General features: G+C 35.8%; 1 protein-coding gene across 4 annotated transcripts in view; it reads left to right on the top strand.

Annotated features, from left to right (window-relative positions):
- The window catches only part of LOC118262105 (protocadherin-like wing polarity protein stan), a 188,019-nt gene that overhangs the window by 122,467 nt on the left and 42,828 nt on the right, over window positions 1-22,724 (top strand). For all 4 annotated transcript variants that reach the window (XR_007706424.1, XR_007706423.1, XM_050701095.1 and 1 more), the window contains exon 5: window positions 20,016-21,205. Coding sequence is in view for 2 of the 4 variants with exons in the window: in XM_050701095.1 (XP_050557052.1) it covers window positions 20,064-21,205 (1,142 nt within the window). In the remaining 2 variants the exon portion in view is untranslated. The remainder of the gene's footprint in view (window positions 1-20,015; window positions 21,206-22,724) is intronic.

Raw genomic sequence — 22,724 nt, forward strand, 5'->3', positions numbered from 1 at the left:
CTTAAAAGGTGCACACACGGCTGTTTTATACAGCACGTTCACAAAACTCTTTGTGAAGTCAACTAGAGGCTCACTCCAGGTGGAAACGCGAGCGATCCAGGAACAATGAGGCCCCTCAAAACAACCAGGATGCCTAGGCATTGTACACCGCCAACGCTTTCAAACCACTCTTCGTCCCTCTTAATTAAGGGGGGCAATACTCGAATGCTTCTCGCCGGCGTCAATGGAACCCATTCAGACGTATGCCGTCTGCGAGATAACGAACCTCTCTCGGTTATTACCGCCCGCTTTTTTCTACTTAAAGTTGCCATATGTTAAAACATTCTGTCGCTTTTTGTCAGGTGTGCGAGTGTCATTTCGAATTTTGTTTAGCATCATGGCAAACATTTTCCTTCGTAGAATGTTATAAAATTCTGATTACACTGTGCATTTTGAAAACTTAGAGGAAAATATTTCATAAATGTCACTTTGCGCTTGCAAATTGTAGTAGAGAAAAGTTTAAAGCAATCATTTTTATTGCAACATAAACTAGCAACGACTCCAATTTCATTTTTTCTTTTAATAAAAAGTTTTTGTTAAATTAAAATATGAATCAAATTATTCGGTCGGTTCACGTACGCGTCGGAACGAATTCGCTTGATTAAATAGCATGAGAGGTTGAATACTTTACTCCGTTGCCTTCATGAAATCTGTATGAAAAAGATGATTGTAAAAAGATAACGGCGTTCCCGTCATTTATCTTTTCGCATGGCGGCCTCTCGGTAAGATTAAATGTGTTTCTCTCCTTTTAATCATAAGTAAAAAGTGAAAGCTTTATTCTCAACCTTTTCATCTTCAGATACTTATAAATTATTTCTATAACTGTGGAAAATTAACTGAGGAATAGGTAAAAAAATCTTCGTTTTTTATGGAACGAACGATCGCATCTAATTTTTTTAGCGCTCTATTTTAATTTGGAATGACTGACTGATAGAATCAACGCTTAGGCGAGTATTGAGGCGTGACAGTACGAGGAATTATGCAAGGAATCTCTTAGGAGCATGGAATCCCCCATTTTTTTGCTGAAGCAGACATTCTTGGAAGCGAATTCCTTGGACTTATCAGGTCCACAAAGCACTATATACGAAACTTCATACGAAAGAAATATGAAAATCTGAGTAGTTATAGCATTAGTCTCGTCATTACCTATGTAAGCAAGTCTATGGACTCTGCCTTACCTTACCTTTCATAAATAATAAGTAGTTTCCACTTTCTTACACCGCGATCGAAGGAAGACATAAACCTTATGACAAGTCGTATGAAGAGATCATTCCACTTCGAACCTCATAAGTCCACAACAAACCAACCAATTACACTTCTCACAGCACTTATTGCGACTCAATTAAGGTTTAATTTACTTCAATTTATTAGTAAAAGTTAGTGGCACGGGATTCCATTCTCAGTATGGGAATACTGGTAGTGGTACCGTTATGCACTAGCCTTGGAAACGGGATTGCCAGTTGTTGGAGCCATAAAGTAAGTATTGCCATGCTGCAAATTTATGGGTGTTGCTATCCTTGTGTGGTTATATTTTTGATGTGTTGTTTTTTTTTTTAAATTGATTGTTTTGGGGCAGCTGCCTGCCCTTATACATACTTGGGTAAAATTGCTACTGTTGTGGTCTACTAACCTACATCTTTTATAGTACGTAGGTATTATATACCATGCACTTGTTACTATGTTTTAGTCGATTATTTCAATTCTAATTAGTAAATTATGATAGGATTTTTTACAAAAACTTTAAGATTTTTCTTACTGATGAAATGTATAAAAAAAATTACTACCCTGTTTTTAACACCATTTTAATACTTTTCCTAAACATTTTTATGTGAAAGTTTGTTTGGATGTTTGTCCGTCACGGATTTTGATGAAATTTGTTCTACAGACATGATATAAGCTGACCTGGGCTGACTTTTCATCCGAAGCTAAATCGTTGAACATAGTAGATCATAACTCTAAAGTAATCACATGTTTAACTCCTTATGATTAGCGATAAATTGTAGACACATTAAACACTAAAATATTCTCATATTCTCAATCGACTCCTTTACTTAGGTACGGTACTATTAAACTATAATTACTCGTTAATAAACCGTTCGCTTTACTTCACATAATCATAAGTCGGTTTCTACTTCAAAGATAACTACATCCATTAATTGTTTAGAAAATCGTATTAAAAGGCTGTAAAACTGATCAAATCTGTACCCTTAGTACGAGTTTGCTTTACATTGAACGAAAACGAAACGTTCAGATTGGCGAGCTCGAATAAACCATGCAACCAATCAGAGCGCCGACCGCGCTTTAGTTTAGATTATTTTAAACGTAAAGCAAGTTTGCTTTACGTTGCGTACTAAGGGCTCTGAATATTTTTTGTGAATACAACTCATAGTTACTTATGTATCATGAAGGCTAGAGATAAATTCCAGAATCAGCATTGTTATTATTTTTTAACGTTTTGAAAAACTTATGGGTTTAATTGCATATTCACTTTCTATTAATACGAATCACACAACATAATTTCGATGTTCACACTCTGATGAAGAAATCCAACAAAACCAAATACTAGAAACTCCTAAATTACTCAAAATATTTTATCACTACATTCCCAAAACAATGAAGGTACTAAAATAACCTCAGATGTAGAGCAAACTTCAGAAACAGATGCTTAATCGATAAATAATTGAAACCACGGTCCGAGGAACAATGAGAGAATAAACAACATGTTTGTAATCCATCAGATGCCTTCCCTTTTGTCGGGATCAAAGGAATTACTGACCATTGTGAAGCGCCGTGAGCCTCATGAAATATTCTAACCTAAGATCCTTGGAGTTTGCGATTGGTATCTGTAGCCAAGTAGGTACCTATCTAACTATAATGTTTCTAACGTACTCAGTAATAAAAATTGTTTTTGATTGAACATTAACTTCGTATAAAAATTGGAAGAGATTTGAATGTGTTGATTTCAGACTTCGTGCTATTAATCACTAAAACCTATTAATACTTTGTTCAACAAAGAAATCCAGCCAAAGACTTCTTGATTCGCACTTAACCAAAGAAATAATCTTACAAGTGTGGGAGAGCCATGCTTCGGTACGAATGGGCCGGCTCGACCGGAGTGATACCACTATGAAGTTACTGGAAGCCCAATTAACTACTCCCCTTCTGAATCATCACAATACCCGATTCCCCAACAACCCTTAAATTCCTAACCCCCAAAAGGCCAGCAACGCACTTGTAACGCCTAGGGTGTTTCGGGTATCCATGGGCGACGGTGATTGCTTATCATCAGGTGATCCGTCAGCTCGTTAACCGACTTATGACAGAAAAAAACAAATCTTTATACCAACTTAGCAAATCGATCTTGACCCACATCCCGATCCGATTGTTAGGTAACAATTGTGCATACGGAATGCAACACCGATACCATCACATTAGTGGAGGCTTTGATACATCTGATCTCAACGACTTGAGTACATAGAACATAGTACATTTAGCATGCATCAACTGCATACTGGATCCGCAAAATCAATGAATTTATAGTAGCAATCAATCTTCTTGAACGTAAAAGCATTCCTAGTAGCTACTATACAGTTTAACATAAGATTGGGTCTGTTTAAAAATACCTTTTTCTTTACACTTAGTACAAGTTTGCTTTACGTTGAAGCCCTGATTGGCCGACGTAAATGAACCAACCAATCAGAGCGCCGAACGCATCCTCGTTTCGTTTTAGTTCAACGTAAAGCAAACTCATACTATGGGACCCTTAGTACGTGTTTGTAAGTGTACTGGCTTCTAACCTCAACCAATATAGGGTAAGGAATAGAAAAAAATATTTCCTGGAATCCACCGAAAGTTTGAGTGTTAAAAAGTTCGTTCGTGTACACAGTAACTCCACTTCACCGCTTAGCACCTCAATTAGCGCCCACAGATAATAAAAGCACTCGATGCACGAAACGTCATTCGGTCATTGACCGTAACGTAGTTATGTAAGTTCAAGGTAACCGAATTTGCGGGATTCCAATTACATCATTCGTAAGATTACTGTTATGTCTATTTTATTTTATGCATTCAGTGTGTTAGACTTAGCAATGCTATGTATGTGTGTACTGCAGTAATGCTTTCGTTTATTTTATTTTTTTTCTAACTATCGAGCTATATACCTTAGATAGTAATCGTAAACGACCTCGAAGAAGGTTTTCATTAAACTTCCTAGAGGATATATTTTTATAAAAATTATCGTGATTCGTGAGTCATACTAAATTAAAGTCCCTCTGTGACTCGAAACTAGTAAGTAGAGCTTTTCTCCTTTAACGTACGTGAGTAAACCGTGATTTTTAGTTAATTTCAAGAGGATTTCTACGAATACATATGGAGCAAATTATTACATGGTGACGTGTAATTTTATCGCGATTTTATGTACCTACTGATATAGCACATAATACTTTATTCAGACTACCCGTAATGCCAAGAAAATACTAGCATACCTATTTCTGTCCCAGGAATTGTCTTACAAATCTTAACATCGGCGGAGAACACATACAAATGCAACATCCCTTATAACGTATAAACCGTACCTATGTGTATATGTACAGACGGTAAAGAACCTTCGTCCACAATTTACCCAATCAATATACACAGTTAACCGTCTACAAAGGTATGCTTCACCATTAATATCTACACTTGGACATCTGTTTCCCGTAATGTTAATTAAAGCCATCTCCTCAGAAATATAAATGTTATACCATCCAGCATCCACGAGTATCTAGAATCTGTGATAGTGTTACGTGAATTAGTTACTTCTAAATGAATTATGTATGCAAATTACATTGCATACAGGATGTAGTCTTGTATAAAATATATTACAAACGTACGTGTAGCGTGTACAGGTAATTTTAATTATAAATACATAATAAAATAGAAGAATTACTATACGTAGATAATAATGAATGAAGAAACTGAAAATGTAAATATTATGTATGATATCGTACCGTTAGTCGAGTGGTTGCAAGTGGGCAAGGAGTCTCTGGTTCGATTCCCGGGTCGGACAAAATTTTACTAGGCTTTTTTCGAATTTTCAATAATCTCTCAATAGTTGCACGGAATCTGGAATTGCGCCTGGTATATGGCAATAGGCTGACACCCTATTACGTGGGACTTATTAAACAATTAACACACGTACCTTTTATGTGTTATTAATATCTAATATGTAACCAGACGACTGAATTTAGAGGCTTATATTATTTTTAATTTTCAAACATCTATTGTTAGTTTTAAACAAACCCTTTCCATAAGCCACTGCATAGTATAATATGTATATTAAATATTCACCCCACAGACGACACATTCATTGTTTACCTAACATTTTCCATATTTGAAAACATTGTTTATGCAAAAGCCAAGGTGGTGGCGGATCAAATAAATTCCTTTCATTGAATTTAAAATAGTAAAGTGCCACTGCGTCATTGCACCCAGCAATCATAGGCCGGCGACCCTTGCGGTCGATACTACTTTACAATACGTTTTTTATACGTTTTCTACATCACTGTCCATTGTCTAGTAAGCCATGATCGAATAACGGCTAGCTATCGAGTGATAATCATCGATTAACAGCGAATCAAATCGATTGTTGTTTTTCATACGTCATCACTTTTCGGTAGAGATGAAACTGGTTGGAAACAATCTGATTTTTTTGTTTTAAATTGTAATTAAAAGCTACGTAAACTAATTCTTAGTAATTTGACTGTACGGTTGGTGCGGTGACTGGGCTGCCGTGCAGCATGTAGCGGGATCGATTCCAGCTCTTTTTGTGATCCACAAATTGTTGTTTTGGTGTCATAGTAGGGCCCTCAACCAGCAGGTTCTCTCAACGTCTTAATTTACAAAGATATATAGCAATATATCTTTGTAAATTAAGACGTTAATTTTACTAGTTTAGGCTAGATTTCGGCTTTCTTTTTTTCCTGATATTTTCTTAACATTACACTTGGTTTAACACTGTGCCTTTACTAGATACGATAAAATAAAGGCTCTCGGCAAATAGGGGTGATACCAAGTTCTTGATTAGATCCATTTTCAGATTTTTTGATAAGTGCTGATTGCTTTTACTTTAAACAAAATACTAAAAAGTAGAGCAGTATTATAGGAAAAAAGAAATCACGTTACTTTTATCACGTTCTCAAGGAAACTATCTATTTAAAGGATCTGGTTGTAAATAAATTATAGGATGTTATCTATTGAAGAGTGGTCGACGAGATAATACTGGATACTGGATACCGGCTGGTATAAATTGACAACGGCCACCACGAAGATGATTACATCGGCTATTTCTCACACATTTGTAAAAGATTTGTTACCGTAGATATACAGTCACATGGATGAATTTCGAGTAGCAAGTTCTATCTGTTATTCGCATATTAAATTGGTAATTAATTCACTCCCATTCCTTTGCACACCAGTCTTAGACTATTGTTATAACAATGAATTGAAACACTAGTTTTATACAATAGCAAATAAATCAGTATATCATGTCAGTCATCGCACACGCTACTCTTGATCATAAATATGCCATTTATCATCATATCATGCCAGATCCATAGGTCCCTGTCATGGCTTGAAATCAGTCGAGTAACTTCGTTACACAAATTAATTTAGTGAAAAACCAACTTGAACTTGAAAAAATAAGAACCATATTGTTGTATTCAAATGTTAATTATGTTTGTTCCTCACATAATCACGGGACCACAGGGTCCCGGACCTTTGGAAGGCGTACGAGGGGCCGAAGCCAACTCGCAGAGGCCCGTTGAACAATTTTAATCTAAATGTAATGGGACATCAGCCGGCGATTATCCCTGTATGCACGATGGAAGTACACCAAAGGACAATCCCCGGTTGATGCAGGACTATTGTGAGATATGGTAAAAGGAAATGATAGGGATATGGGTGTGGGTGGCTGTGGAATAGTTAACCGGTTAACTATGGGGACTATGGCCCCTGCCCCTGACCAATATGGAAAAATACGGATAAACAGGCAGGGGGTGACTCGCAAACTCAATAGTGGGCCCCGGAAACGGCCGCTAGCATGTAGCGACAAGGGAAGCAACATCCGTTGAGCTGCTTGAGGAAGGGGAGGCATCCCACGGCTATCAGAGCAATCCCGGAAGTACGGTCAAGACCCCTACCAGCATCTTACTGGGATACGTCATCCCCCAAGTGGAGCTGAAGGCAACTCCACTCTTGCGAATCTCCACTCAAACCAGCCGGTTAAGGCAAGAGTGAGGTAGGAGAGGCCACTCCGGATAGTCACGAGTACCAACCGGAGTTAAAAAGTAGGGCCTCTCCCGGGAGTCAGGTCCGTGGGGTCGCCACTGCCCAACAGCTCGCCACAAGCTGCCTTTATTATTATTATGTGGTGACCAGTTATGACCCACTTGGCACTTCTCACTTTAACGAAGTTTACACTAAAGTAGTGTTATGTGTTTTTAAATGTGTAAAAGTGCCAAATAAATTACGTTTATAATGAGAAAAGGGCTAATTTAATCTAATCGTAATGAGGTATTTTTTTACTCTATGTATCTTTGTGAGATTATACCGTTGGTCAGTTCACATATTAAGAAGAAATACACGGCATTTAAAATGTAATTAGTTAATAATAATAATTTCGAAGTGTGCATTGTCTGTATGGAGACTATGGAAGTAGAATTTAAATCAACATAAGCATATTTTTAAGTCAACCCCTCGTTGTCACCAAATTGTAAAAAATATAGAACTGGGTTGAGCAATTCACTAGGTCTGCCGTTCGAAAAAAAAAAACAAGTGACAACCATGAGATATTTATTTTTTATTTATTTACGTTATAAAAGTTTACAGTATGGCCTTAAATCTGAACTCACCAAACAACTGATTACACAATTCAGTGTGGAAGAGCAATGCTTCGACAAGAATGGGCCCGGGTGATACCATGGCCTCATAGAAAATACTGTCTAACTTTTCTTTTCAAAAAAAGAGACTTCTATGATGTGTTAATGTGTATTATGACATCCACAGCCCGAGACAATCTCCTGATGTACTATGAAGAATCTCCTCTACGTAAGAGGCCTTGAGTTTGTTTGTGTTTCATAAACTTCTAGCTATAACTTGTATGTAACCAAACATCATAACAGTTCAAATAATACACGATCTATGGTCATAGATATATTATTATATGTTCTAACTCTAAGTATGGACAGTCCGCCGGAGGCTGGCATCGCACAGAAAGCCGGTGATCCGTGCTACAAGCCCAGCGGGTCCTGTATTTGATCTACATAAAGTAAATAACAGGAACTGAACTGCTATTAAATGTGTATTTGGATACTACAAATATTGTAGTGTAGTGTTGTACCTATATTTTAGTGTAGGTTTAAATAACTGCATAGTTTTACGGTATTATATTTGTATCCTCAGTTTTAAAGGCGATTCCTATACTTAAACAGCTTTAAACTTCTGAAAATATTGCAGGAATAATGGATTTTTCATCTCAGCGTAAACAAAGTAGCTCTTTTTTAAGGGGTGGAAATCATGCAATGACTTCTACCGCCTTGGGCGAGAGGGAGTGTCAGACTCTTACTGACTAAAAACCACCCCGTTCTTACTTCTGCCCTTCGAGCCGGAGCCCCGGTAAACCCGCTAGGTAGTCCGCAGCTCCGGATCAGGCATCAACTCTACGGGCCCCACTTGTGGTGGTCTGATGGCTCCTTGAGCCATCACACGCACGAGTCTGGTTCTGGTCGGGCGGCGACCTACCCTTGCTCGCGGTCCGCAAACCCGCACAAACAAAGTAGCTCTAGATACAATTTTATGACATTTAGGATACTTATAATCTGAGCACTTTAGATAATAACAACGATTGCGTCTACTAAGTACTCCTTGCTGCACATTGCTTTTAGTACACCATTATAATGATAATGTTCCTAACAGAAATAATTAATGACCAACTAAGGGTCGGTTCATATCTGACGGAACATGCGTCGCGTATCATCGGTCGCGAACAGAAAAATGTATAGAAAAACTGACCGTTCACACTCAACCGATGATACGTCAGTTCGATCAATGATACGCTCGACGTATTTTACGCCAGATATGAAAGGACTCTAATTTCCCTAGAAATTTTTAAAAATGGAATGGAATAACGGTTAAAATGCACAATAAATTAAAAAAAAAATCATTATCTTTTTAAGTACATACTAAGCGTTCTAATTTTAAAAGTAACGGATTTAAATACTGAAAAATTCTGTTGTAGCTTATTATGACCATAGAGCTAACGACTAGGTAGAAACACTAGCTTGAAGTTTAATTAAAACCTTTTTGCTATCGACTTGACTTCGCTTAGTTTAAAAATGGCTCAAGTCTCATTTTTAATGAAGCAAGCTGTTTAATTAACGGGGCTATTAATATTTGTAGTCAATATTTTAGTATTTTTTTGTGTTGTAGAAGGATTTCCAATCACGGTTTTAATTATTATGTTATCGGCTTACTCTCGTAATTGTTTGACGAGGAACTCGACTAGTTTCAAGCCATGCTAGAGGCTCATATTCATGAGCAGCATTCCGCGGCACACGACACGGTAACTGTCGCGCTGCTTGCTACTCGTAGCAGCACACATAATAATTAATTTAGTATGTCTCACGAAAGTTGTCATAAAATCGTGGTTTTCCGCTTATAACGGGTTGTAACTTATGTGAATACTGAGAATTTTAATCAGAAACCGTTACTAAGGGCAGTAATCAAGAAAAAAATCTGAAACAAAATTTTATCTAGCACACTTATCGAGTAATTGAAAAATATATCCTACAACATATCTTACTCTTATCTTTATTTCTTTTTATTACGCCTAGCACTCTAGTACTAAGATACAAATTACTAAGAGTGAGCAATCAATTCGATCAATTTAAATATAGACTGTAGGTGTTGCCAGTCTAGTGAAACAAGATTCTACCGCGCCACAGATAATAATAAACAAGTAAGTAGTTAACTGCCAGTATAAAAATAAAAATATTGGAGCGCAATAAAAACAGTGAAACACTTTATAAAGTCATCAAAAATATTGCATTTTTATACTGTTACCCACTTGGCACAAACCTGCCTGAATTCCCAATTAACATCCTGATATAATTATGATATTCTTTTTTACGATTTCATAACGAACCCAGAAATACAAGTGGAGCAGGTTTATGTTGTTTCAAAAATGACTGCCGCCGTTTTTCGTGTAGTTACGAGCACAATGTGTTTCATATCGAGGCAAGAGAACGCTCACTGTGCATACAAGGTAATTTTAAATGCATTTTTATAAGGACATGTTATCAGATTACTTTTTTTGCGAATAGTACCTTGTGTATGTAAAATTGTTTACAATATAAAGAAAATACAATAGCATTAAATATAGCAAAAAGCTCTTCGTCAATTACATTCTATTCATAGATTTCAAGTTGGCATATTACATAGTTGAGAAGTATACACAAAATAAACGCATGAACTTTATTGAAGATCAATCGAAGCCAGAATTTGTTATTCTATTCTAAAAAGTAAGAACGTTCATATAAGTACATATTTTACTTAATAAATTTATTTGAATTAGTATGGCATATCTTATACAATTTTGTAGGCATTAGTACTAAATATACCAAACAGTAAAAGAAAAAACATTTAATCTAACCTTTAAAAGAAACTCAGCTAAAAAAAAACTGCGTAATCTGAGAAAAAAATCTCAATGTCATAATTCCATTATCCAATCCCGCCCTTATTATAAGTAGGGAAATGAGAATGTAAATCAGCTCGAGAACTCGAAACTTTATCCCAAGATCGTGCTTTCCACAGGAACGTCCCTATTCATCAAATCTACCTACAGGAGGGTTAAATCCGGTGTCCGTACGTAATCGTACGATCGACTGCGTTACCGAATTCGGTGCGTGAGCCGCCTAACAAATCACCCTGTATTTTTAAAAGTGAAAAAGAGTTAGTGATGGGAAGCATTCGATGGAATTGGACTATGTGCGTGCGGGATTCCGTTATTACTTTTTCTTTTTTTATTTGGTTTGAAATGTTAGTGTTGTTTCAGGTTGAAGTTTTGGTGTTTGAATCAAAAATAAGTTACGATAGTGCTGCACTCTATTGAATGTGTTTGTTTACACACAATATCTGACTATATTTTAGTTGATATAGAGTTTTTTGAAATATTATAGATTTCTTTAGAGAATTCATTAAACACATTATTGCAATTTCCCAACATTTCAATAAATAGGCTAACACACCGGTAGCATAGCAAAATAACAGGCCAATCATTAAAGCTCTACCAGGTTTCAAATCATTATGTTTAATTTAAATGAGCATAATTTAACAAGATATATTACAGGAACAAACCTTTATTGCATCTTGTAAATGGTCATAAAATAACAATAATCATTAATTACACTAAAACAGCTATTTGAAATCGTTGCTGGTGGTATATGGTTGTTAAATGTTTAATTAAAACAAACCTGGGTAATTGCTTTGTAGGTACATTTAATTTGAATATTTAAAGAGTAACAATCAATTTGTACTACTTATTTAACTAGTATCTTTTGTTATTGTTACCGGACACATTTATTTTTTTGTATGATCCGCTCCTCATACCCGCTACTCAGCTTACAATTTAATATAATATAATATTTGTTTTCACTGTACAGTTTTATCTACTCTTGATCCGATTTAGTCCAATTTAGTAGTAAATTGTATAGTTCAACTGTTTGCTCTAAACACTTTACAATATATGTAACTGTATAGGTAAAACTGCACCGAATTCAGTAATGTATCGATCGGTGTGTAACGTGCATAAGAAATGAATGAATTGTATGATAAACTCCTTATGCACGCTACACATCTTACAATTAAACCGTGCAGTTTTATCTATTCTAGATACGATTCTGTCAAAACTGTACAGTTTAAACTGCACAGTAAAATCGTAGGTCCATACAGCCTGTACAGTTAAAATATTAAAGTGTAGCCGCTATTAATGTTGTCGTTCTTTAAACACATTAAAAATATATTCAGTATTTGAATTACAAAGTGGATAAACCTAGGAAGTATTTCTAACTAAAATACTAGTTCATTTAGTACTAGTTATTACTAGGAAAGGGGTTAGACCAAGTGGGTCCTTTCCCACCGCTCCTGTAAATAGTAGGCATTCAAAGTTAATGATGGTTGTATTTCATTCTGTTCAAAGGTTTTAAATTATTTGTACAACAGTTATGTGTATTATAACTTATTATTATTGATTGGTCAGTTTATTTCACTTGTAAAGTGAGCATTAAATTAAAACAGACAAAATAAAAAGTATTTAATTTTTAAACTGTTTTTCAGCTGTCTGTAGTGGAGATTTTATTAACAACGTGTTTTATTAATATTGTATTTACAAAAAAATATTGCTGAAAATGCTAATAAATTATTTTATCATAACTTTCGTGAGACATAGTAAATTAATTATTATGTTATCGACTTACACACGTAATAGATAAATAATCTGATTTACCACATCAATTCAATAATTAAATTATTATCAATTAAATGTTTCATATAAAAAGTAATAAACTACTCATATATAAAAAGCATCCCCCCAAAAATCCCGTTCTTACCTCCAAAAACATGAGACACCATTAAACGTGCCTCGCGCCTAAAAACATTCGTTACCAACGCGAAAAAATATAGAAATAAAAATAAATGCGCGAATAAAAGTTTAATATCGGAATGAAAACGTTTATCCCGGGATTCTAGAATCACACGCCCATCTCTATGCTGCATGTAGATTAGAGTCCCGGCTTTTATTTGCCATAGACTATACTGTCTTTGGAACACGTGTGAAATTCGTATTACGGTATTATTCTTTTTTTTTCTCTTTTTTTATTGTAAATGAGAACGGGGTGTTAAATTGAGGGCAAGGATGTGACGAGTTTTTGTTGTTTCTTTTTATGAGTAGTTAATTTATTTGAGAGTGGTATAAATAAAAAGTAGGTTTGCACTGACGTAAAATTACTTAATAACTTAATTCATATTTATACCTTAAAGGTCTAAGAAAAGGGGCACTTAGGTATCACATAAAACACACTATACTGTTTGATGTGATACAAGATATTTGGTCAACCGCTCCGAAAATCTCAAACTCAAGACATTCTTAGCAGTTACACTAGTAACTAATAGACTAGCAAGTCACAAACTATAACGTTACTAAACTAATATAACGTCTACATAACTTCACACTAATATATTATAACAGTTATATCCAACTGTCCACTGTAGGATAAACGTGCGGAACTCGACCCCTACGTTATAATATCGATTTTGATACCAGACAACTAATAACTGCAGTTAAGGCTCAATTACTAGGTAGCAGTACCGGGAATTCCCTTACTAACTTCAAAGTTTAAAACAACCTTTGGAAACTAAGAGAATTGGTACGAAGTTTGGTAAAAGTTTCTTTGAACAAATGTAGAACAATATTAGTTGTTGCTATTCTTATGTTAAGAACTGTTTTCGATCGCAACATTTTTAAAAATATGTTGAAGACGTTTGATTTTGTTCTTTCCGTCTCTCTATATACTCGTTCCAGATTGAAAAGAATAACTAGAAGATATTTTGATCTATTTCTTAATTACCAATTCATAAACTATTAAAAGAAAATGTTTAAAATTATTACCAACTACCTGATGAGCGTGGCTTCGCTCGCATGGATAAAATATTTAATAAGGGCTTTGTGACTAAACTACGAAATATTTACTTTCTATAGTAAAAGTAGCATATGTTACTCCTTAGTATATCAGCTACCTGTCAGTAAAAGTCCCGTCAAAATCGGTTCAGACATTTCAGAGATTAGCCGGAACAAACAGACAGACAAACAAAAATTGTAAAAAAACATTTTGTTGTGTGTATTGTATGTAAATTCATATGCATGAACTAAAAAGCGGTTATTTTAAAATTACTTATTTTAATATTGGAGTGTCTGTTTTACCTTATTAAACTTGATGACCTGTCGTTGAACTTCCATCTTACTAAACAAACCTATTACAAGAAGTTTCGCTATAAAACAAAAATAGCACAACAAATAAAACAAAAGCCATCGGGCTCCCCTTGGAATCCAGATGACGACCGAAACATTCATTAATTGTTCTCTTCATTCATTCATTCATTCATTCATCCATTCATTTGTCAAAATTACTAGCCATTGTCCGCTAGCCAATTAATTTCTTGGGCAGCAATTAGAGGAAAAGTAAATTAAAAAAACTCTCATCTTGCAGTGGTTTCTAAACAATTGTTTTATTAGGTACGTTTTTATTATTAGGTTGATTTTTGTAGTACTCCAAATCTGAATAGAAATGGTTGTGTGAACTTATACTTGGTTTTAAATATCGTCGTATCGTAATGGTATAGATAGATTAGATTAGATTGGATTAGAAAACTCTTTATTGTACACCACTCAAAATTCCTTATTGTAAAACCACAAATGACAAACATTCATAGGTATTTAAAAACAGACTTTCTTAATAAATTAACTATCCAACACGAAAATCTGTTTCTCATTGAACTAGCAGTTCCTAAGATAAACACATTTAAACAAACAATTTATTAATGTACGGTAATTATTATCTACATTCGCGCTCTTTGCTTTAACTTTTAACCGAGATAAAAAGGGAGTTTTCAGTTGGACCTGTATGTATGTATGTTTGTGCGCGATTATCTTGCGTTTGGCTGAACAGATTTTGATGTGGTTTTCAGGATAGAAATATTAGCCAACCTAAAATAAATGTAGGTTCGCATTTTAACTTATGTAGGCGGCTCCTTTTTTTATTAACCATTGGGTTGGTTGAATTGTTGTGGGTTAAAAGTTTGATACTGAGCATATTATTTGTGTATAAATAAATGTGTTTACTAAGAGTTCAGGACTTCAGAACATATGCTAACTTTAGATGTTGTCCATATTATACTTTGCAGAATCTTCGCGAAATTATTTGTAAACTTGCCAGACTTGATAATACTTGGTGTCATCTGTTAACTTAGTAAACTTTATAAACGTACAGACACATAAATTTATATAAAGGTCATTTATTTAGATCTTACTCAAACTTAGCAAAGTTTTTAATCAAGTTTTATGATATTAATAGACAATACAATGTAACTTTTATTGTACTATGAAATTATGAATTCGTTAGTATTGTAATAGTTTTAGAAAGAATGTTGAAACTCTGTCGTAATATAGTAGAAACATTTTAATCGTCCACGAAAATATGATTAAAACTTAACTTTCTACCAAAAATAATAAAACAGTTAAAGTCCTTAAAGTCATACTACTAACATATTTACCCGCGTGGGTAAATAATGTGACATTTATACTACCGAATTAAAAAACTCGAACCACAAAAATCCTATTAAAAGCACATTTAAGGCGATACACAAATGACTTCACATACAAATAAAAACCATTTGAAAATCCATAAAATTTTAAAGTTAGTCGGCGTACTATCTGAAAGGTGCTTCCATAAAGCCTGGCTGATAACAAAGTACTTAAATTTAACTACCATGTGTTTTACTAACACTTATATTTAACCCATTACGATACATGAACCGTTTATATCGGAAATATTGAAATAAAAACAGTAGCCATAACATAAACCATAAACCTGGATAATATGCCGTGGACGCAAACTGGATACGTGGACATTCTACATGTTACTGTTAAAATTCCAAATCGGACATTCTTAGGTCTTAGTAGAGAGTCTTTGCGTCTACTAGCATTAACTTAGCAATGTAAAAAAACCAATTGGAAATTCACAAAACCGATCTAACATTCACTTTAACACTCCTCGATTTTAATATCAATGGAAAATATCTTACTAAATCTAAATTTAGTTTTTCCAAAGGTCGATTTCGCCAGCCAATCTCAATTTGAAGAGCTAATTGCGCTGTAGTTTTAGTGTATAAGTATGTGTGCAAATACAGGTGCACTCTATGTCCCCTCTCATAATCCGATGGGATGGTAATCCAACACGACCGTAGACAGGACTAACGGCTTTATACGCTTTCTGCGGTTCGAGGGTGAATGGAACATCGGTGAATTTTGAAAACACCGATAGTATTATAAATGCAAAAGTGTGTTTGTCACTCGTTCACGCAAACGTTATTAAACATGGAATAATAACACATTGGGTGATAAATATAAAAAATACTTGCCATTATTATCTACCTTATGAATGAAACAGTCGTCAACATTAACTTAAAAGTCACGGTTTCCTCACGTACATTAATGGAGAAAAGCTCTACTAGTGCGACTCCATAGGCTGTGCGATGTCACCGCATCTGCACACGCTACTTATGATGATAAGTCCATCTGTGACTCGAAGCTAGTAGAGCGTTTGTCCATTAATTTACGTAAGTAAACTGTGTTTTTTAGTTAATTTAGTCATTGACAAGGATAATAAAAATACTGTAAAATATTGAAGATTTTACTAAAAATCCTTAAAGTTTAACTTAGTTCTTACTTTTACAGCAACACATACAATTTTATAGCGTCAATTTAGTGTTATAAACGCAAATACGTAGGTACTGTAACTTTCTAAGGGAATGTATTAAATAATATACATAAAACGACATGAGACTCCTTAGTCAAGACTCTTTTATAACACTGTGTACAATTTTATTAATTAAACTATACGTAATAAAGGATGCTCTTAGGTATTAATTAAAATCAATATAATGGATTCAAAGTGAAAGTGCGATATATAGCGTTTTTATTTGTTTAACCTATCTTTTTATGTCCTATCTGTTAATTTATTTTGTTTAGGGCTATTAAAGTATCATTAAAATGACTTTCTCTTTGGATTATAAATAAATCTGAATGCGGTCTACGAGCTTCGAACAAAAATAGATGTCCAATTTTGAAATATTCAATATAAAACGTATGAGTGATGTGCGAGTATTTTTCTCTGTTTACTATAGGTACGAAAATAACACTTGAACATAAATATTCTTCAATTGTCATCCAATACAATCGGCTCACCTCCCGAATAACACTATAGTTCATCTCTTTTGAAAAACTAACACAAACTATATTTTTACCAAAACCTAAATCCGTGCTATATACCTACACATGTGAACACAAGAGCAACATAATCCAACCCAAACACATACACACATACAAAGCGAAAGGGTGCCAAATCGAATGACCGGCAAAAGGGACGCAATGGGAATCGAATCGGCTATTCGTGGCACGTTTAATTGATAGCACCATTAGCACTGCACTGTCTATCGTGTAGGAAAGAAAGAAATAAATGTAATTTGTTGCTTCCCGGCTATAAAAGACAGCACTTAAGTACTGTTGAGAGGAGATATCGCATTTATGTCGGGAAAGTCTGATGATGTTAGGTGTTTCTATGTATTAGGTACTTACCATTCTCAATTAAAATGCTTGGTATATTAAGTATCTTGCAACAATTTGACTGCACGGTTGTTGCAGTGGTTGGGTTGCAGGTAGCTGTTTAACGTGTCGTGGCGCCGGCCAAAAAGTGATTATGGAATTTTCAAAACAAAATGACCATTATTAAATGGTCAGAAAATGCCCGAAATCAGGAAGTCCGTCGTGTGTTTCACCACCGTGCCTCCGAAATCACGTAAAGCCTACATCTACTAATATTATAAATGCGAAAGTTTCTATGTTTGTTTGTTTGTTACTCCTTCAAGTCAAAATGGCTGAAGGGATCGAGATGTAATTTGGAACAGGGGTAGATTATGGTCTGGAATAAACCCTAGGCCTTATCCCTCGGGTGAAGCCGCAGAAGATAATAGATATCTAATTTACGGGAACGCAGGTGAAGCCTCTGGCCTCGACGTAGGTAATACAGAGGTGTGATAATTATAACACAAAAATAACACGAGTACCCATCGTATGTATTCAAAAATTTCCCAAATGTGGTACGGATATAAAGTTATCATGTGGTCGACATGACGATTTAACAATGTGTATACTGTTACACTGAAAACTGTAACCGACTGAAATAAAATACATACAACAATTTATTTGCAACGATACACCCGATGCTGGTCGTTAAAAACTATAGTATTTTGTGTCAGTAAATAAAGTAGAACTACTGTTAAAAACTGAAAACTGATTGGAAACTATTTTCAATGTAATTTTGAGTATTGCGACCGGAATGTGGTACTTATTTGATACTTGCTTCTGCCAGCGGCTTTGTCCGTATTCCCATGGGATAAAAAGGCTTATGTGTTATTTCAGACCATAATCTACCCCTGTTCCAAATTTCATCTCGATCCCTTCAGCCGTTTTGATGTGAAGGAGTAACAAACAAACATACAAACTTTCGCATTTATAATATTTGTTTTTAAATAGTAAGATTTTTTAGAATGTCTATATTGTAACAATGGAACTTTTTTTAAAAGAGAAAATACGATAAATGGCAAAAAGTGACAAACCATAGTTTAATTATTATCTATGTTGATAATAATGGAATAGACCTTATTCTCGATTTTACTTAATTACTTTCATTAACTTTTTCGTCAGATCACGCGTGACCGTAGTCGGAGTAACACGTGTGGAAATAATTAACCATTTAATTATTGTATGGACAACTTTATTTTTTCTATAAAGGTAGATGTTAATAGTCCCTGCTCAAACTTTGATCTCACAACAAAAGGACTAAGTATTTCCTACACATTCCGTCCCAACTGTATCTCAATGACCACTTTGTCCATCACGAATGAAAGGAAAACACACTTTATTTTTATATCTTGTGGTCTCTTTGTAGAGCATTTGTTAACATCAGGCTTTTAGCTAAATGGGCCTAGAATGTCTAGATTTAGACCCTAATGGAGATGCATAGAAAGGTAAAATTAATTGAAGTTATAAGGCTCCGAATTCTAAGGTCAATTGTTTCATAATGTTTGGAGGTAAGGCGTCTCAAGGGTGCACTAATTGATCTACAGCTTAGGTTACCCGCTAAAAGCATTTCGTAGCCTTTTGTGTCTTAATAAAGATAAAATAATTATTCACTTAAAAGTATTAATCTTCATTTCTAGCCATAACAAAGATTTTACAACCTAAAAAAGAATTCTGTAGTTATTTTTTACCGTCAAAATAAATCATGTCGCGTGCAAACCCCCACATATTAATTTAAAATGTCAACATTATTGGAAACATCGAGGCTCAGGTGTAAAATGATCTTCCCCCTCGTGGAAAATTGGAAAACGCGGATATTGGGGGAACGGGACCAGCTACATTATAATTGATGCCATTAATCTTTTGACCGTAACCGACACCTCGGCGGCGGCGCGACCGTCCACGGAAACGGCCGAACAGCATAATTACCAGTATTAAATAACGTTATTAGGACGGAGTAAAAGGTAGCACTTTCTTAATGGCTAATTACATATGTTTATTTGTGAGTGCTTGTTTAAATGGCATATTAAGTAGTCCTGTATAAGTCTCATGGCAATTAACTATACGATCGACGATTAAGAGATCGATTTAAGAGTTCTTGGAGAGCAACTCAATAGCTCCTGAGCGCAGGTGTCCCTGTTTTCTTTCAATTTCCTTCCCAGTAAACAAAACATGTTGAACTTGCGTCGTTTTCACTCGATTTACTTCTCACCTTTATAAAACTTCCTCGTATACATTACGACTAAATAATACACTTCTTACGTTAGTAAATCGGTTCGCAGTTTTAGGTAAAAAGCGTTTCTATAAGGTGTCTCCTTTGATGGCAGTTTTATTTGTCATAAACAACATTGAGTGACGATAAAAGGACGAGTGGATTATGTGTCTGTCGACTGAGTTTTCACTGTAATTTTCTCTTGTAATATGAAGATAACAATGTAATCTTTGAAGTATATTTACACAAACGTATCTTCACAATGTATCTTTTGTATGTATGAAACATTCTGTTAACGTATTATTTCTTTTGTTATAGATGGAGAGCCGGAGCAGTTGGGGGTCGCGGCGGCACCGCTGTAGGTGAATGGCAGCCAACATGATGCCAGCGTGGGTGTTCGCGGTGGTCGCCGTCCTAACCCTGGCGACCACTCGCGCCTACCTCATCCTCGTCCCCGACACCGCGCCGCCGGGACACGTGGTCATCGACGCCGCCGTCTACAAACTGGGCTCCGAAAGAAACTACAACATCGATGTCCACAGAACTGCCAACTTCGTACATCACATACTCAGAGTAAACAGAACCAGTGGCCTCGTCACTTTGAGGAAGAGGCTAAGATGTGACGGAGTGCTCTACCCAAACCTCTTCACCTTCTACGTAGACTCCACATCGGAACGCATCCGCGACATCGACTACTACAGCCTGCCCATCAGAATCCTGGTGACTGGCGAGGACTGCAGTAGGAGGCACGCTGAACTGTACGACATAGACTTCGATCGTGTCTACGACCAGAATGACGCAGCTTTACAGTACGAAGACCAACCAATCAGAGATAAAAGAGAAGCTGTATATCAAGAGAGTATAGACTGGAGGTTGTTAGAAGGAGAAGAATTAGTCTCTAGTCAATATAATGTCCTGTCCACGGCGTACCCGTGGTCGAACATAATGTTCGAGGACTTTGTAGCGAGAAATAAAAGTAGGAGGAAACGATCTCAAAACGTAATACCATTCGATATGGCCATAGATGTAAAAATAGCTGAAGCGAAGCAATGGATATCGGAAACATACGCGAGCTTCGCTATCCCGACTACGGATCGATGGCAAGGGATTTGTCTGAAGCAATCGCAGTTTGTGAATTCTCTTACAGCATTTTTACCTAGAACGGTTCAAAAGATGTGTAAAGTGCAGTTTTTGGATGTGAGTGATCCGAGGTTTATGATCGAAGCGAGTCAGGGCGATTTGGTCGCGAGTGGAGATATTTGTATACAGGAACCAATGTGGAAAGTGTCGATACTGTTTACGTTTAACTGTGAGAAAATAAATATAGTGGATTCGGATCATAGGCTGAAGATAGTGTATCATCACCAAGAGCTGAATGATACTGATATAGCGCGGCGGGTGAAGAGGGAGCTTCGGAACCAGTCTCCTTACTTCGAGCAGGCGTTGTACGTGGCGTCGGTGGCTGAGGAACAACCGCCGGGAGTCACTGTCACCACGGTCAGAGCTCGGTAAGTGTACTTATTAAAAAAACATTTTACCTGTCTAACAAGTTCTTAAATTAATTATTATGTTATCGGCTTACTTACGTAACTGTTTGACGAGGAACTCGACTAGTTACACGCCATACTAAAGGCTCATATTCGTCTACGAAAAAACGATACGATATGAAACTAGTCGAGTTCCTCGTCAAACAGTTACGTACGTAAGCCGATAACATAATAATTAATTTATTGTATCTCACGAAAGTTATAATAAAGTTCTTAAATAATCAAATCTATACTAATATTATAAAGCTGAAGAGTTTGTTTGTTTGTTTGTTTGAACGCGCTAATCTCCGGAACTACTGGTCCGATTTGGATAATTCTTTTTGTGTTGGATAGTCCATTTATCGAGGAAGGCTATAGGCTATAAAACATCACGCTATGACCAATAGGAGCCGAGCAGAGCGGGTGAAACCGCGCGGAAGTAGCTAGTAACTAGACAAAACTGCAACTCCAAGAATTATGTTCTAAATTGTAGTCAATAATTCTCCAATTGCGAATCCCCAGCTTTTGTTAGTTTATCTCTAGTACAATACCACAGCTTCTACGAACTAAACTACGTACTCGTACTACGTATTACATAGCGTAATTCTCAGAAACTACAACAGAATGCTAATCTCCACTTCACCCACAAACAGAGCGAACCAAAGCAAGAATTAATGATAACTAATGACATCTAAATATCTTAATTCGAAGTTCCTTATGTCTGTGACAAACAGGATACGAGCATTATCCTAATCAACTTCTCGACATAACACCTAGTTATATAACATCTGTCCTTTTAATTGACTTTAAGCTGGGTCTTTTAAACCCTCATCTATTTTATGTGGTCCGGAACTGAGCGCTATTGTTCTCGTCACCGCCCCGGTCAGGGCTTGTGTAGTCACCAGCACATGAATTTACACCGATATGTCGAATTAATGGCCTATACAGACTAGAGACTTTTTGTTTAAAAGATCCACCGTGCCATACATTGCTCCATTAAGTCTTTGACTGCCAATAGAAAACAGTTGAAGGCAAATCCTCCGCTAACGTCGGTCACCGGTGACCACCACGGCGTTCAATGTGTTAAACAATATACTTCAATTAATGTACTTGTGGTGTTGCTATTATTCTTAGGACATGGCAGTGGCTGCCTACCATCAAGTAAAAATTCAAGCCGTAACTATCATAAGCTTCAGTATTACAACTTGAAACGGGATATTTACCATGTTTTTTTATTTCTTAACAACAACAGCAACAGTGCCGATATATCGGAAGCCTATAGAAATAGAAATACTATGGTAAATATCCCGGTTCAAGTTCTAATACTAGTGTTAATGACCTTCTCAGTTTAAAAACTTATAAGCTTTGTTTCTAGAAGTGCAAAAAACAAAGAATTTGTCTCTACTACAACCGGTTACATATATCTTACAAAGGATACTCGATATATGTACTTAGTTTATAAGGGAACTAGTAAAAAGTACTCCATGAATAGTCCCTCGTC

This window comes from Spodoptera frugiperda, chromosome 20 (genome assembly GCF_023101765.2).
Source record: "Spodoptera frugiperda isolate SF20-4 chromosome 20, AGI-APGP_CSIRO_Sfru_2.0, whole genome shotgun sequence".
Taxonomy (NCBI): Eukaryota; Metazoa; Arthropoda; class Insecta; order Lepidoptera; family Noctuidae; genus Spodoptera; species Spodoptera frugiperda.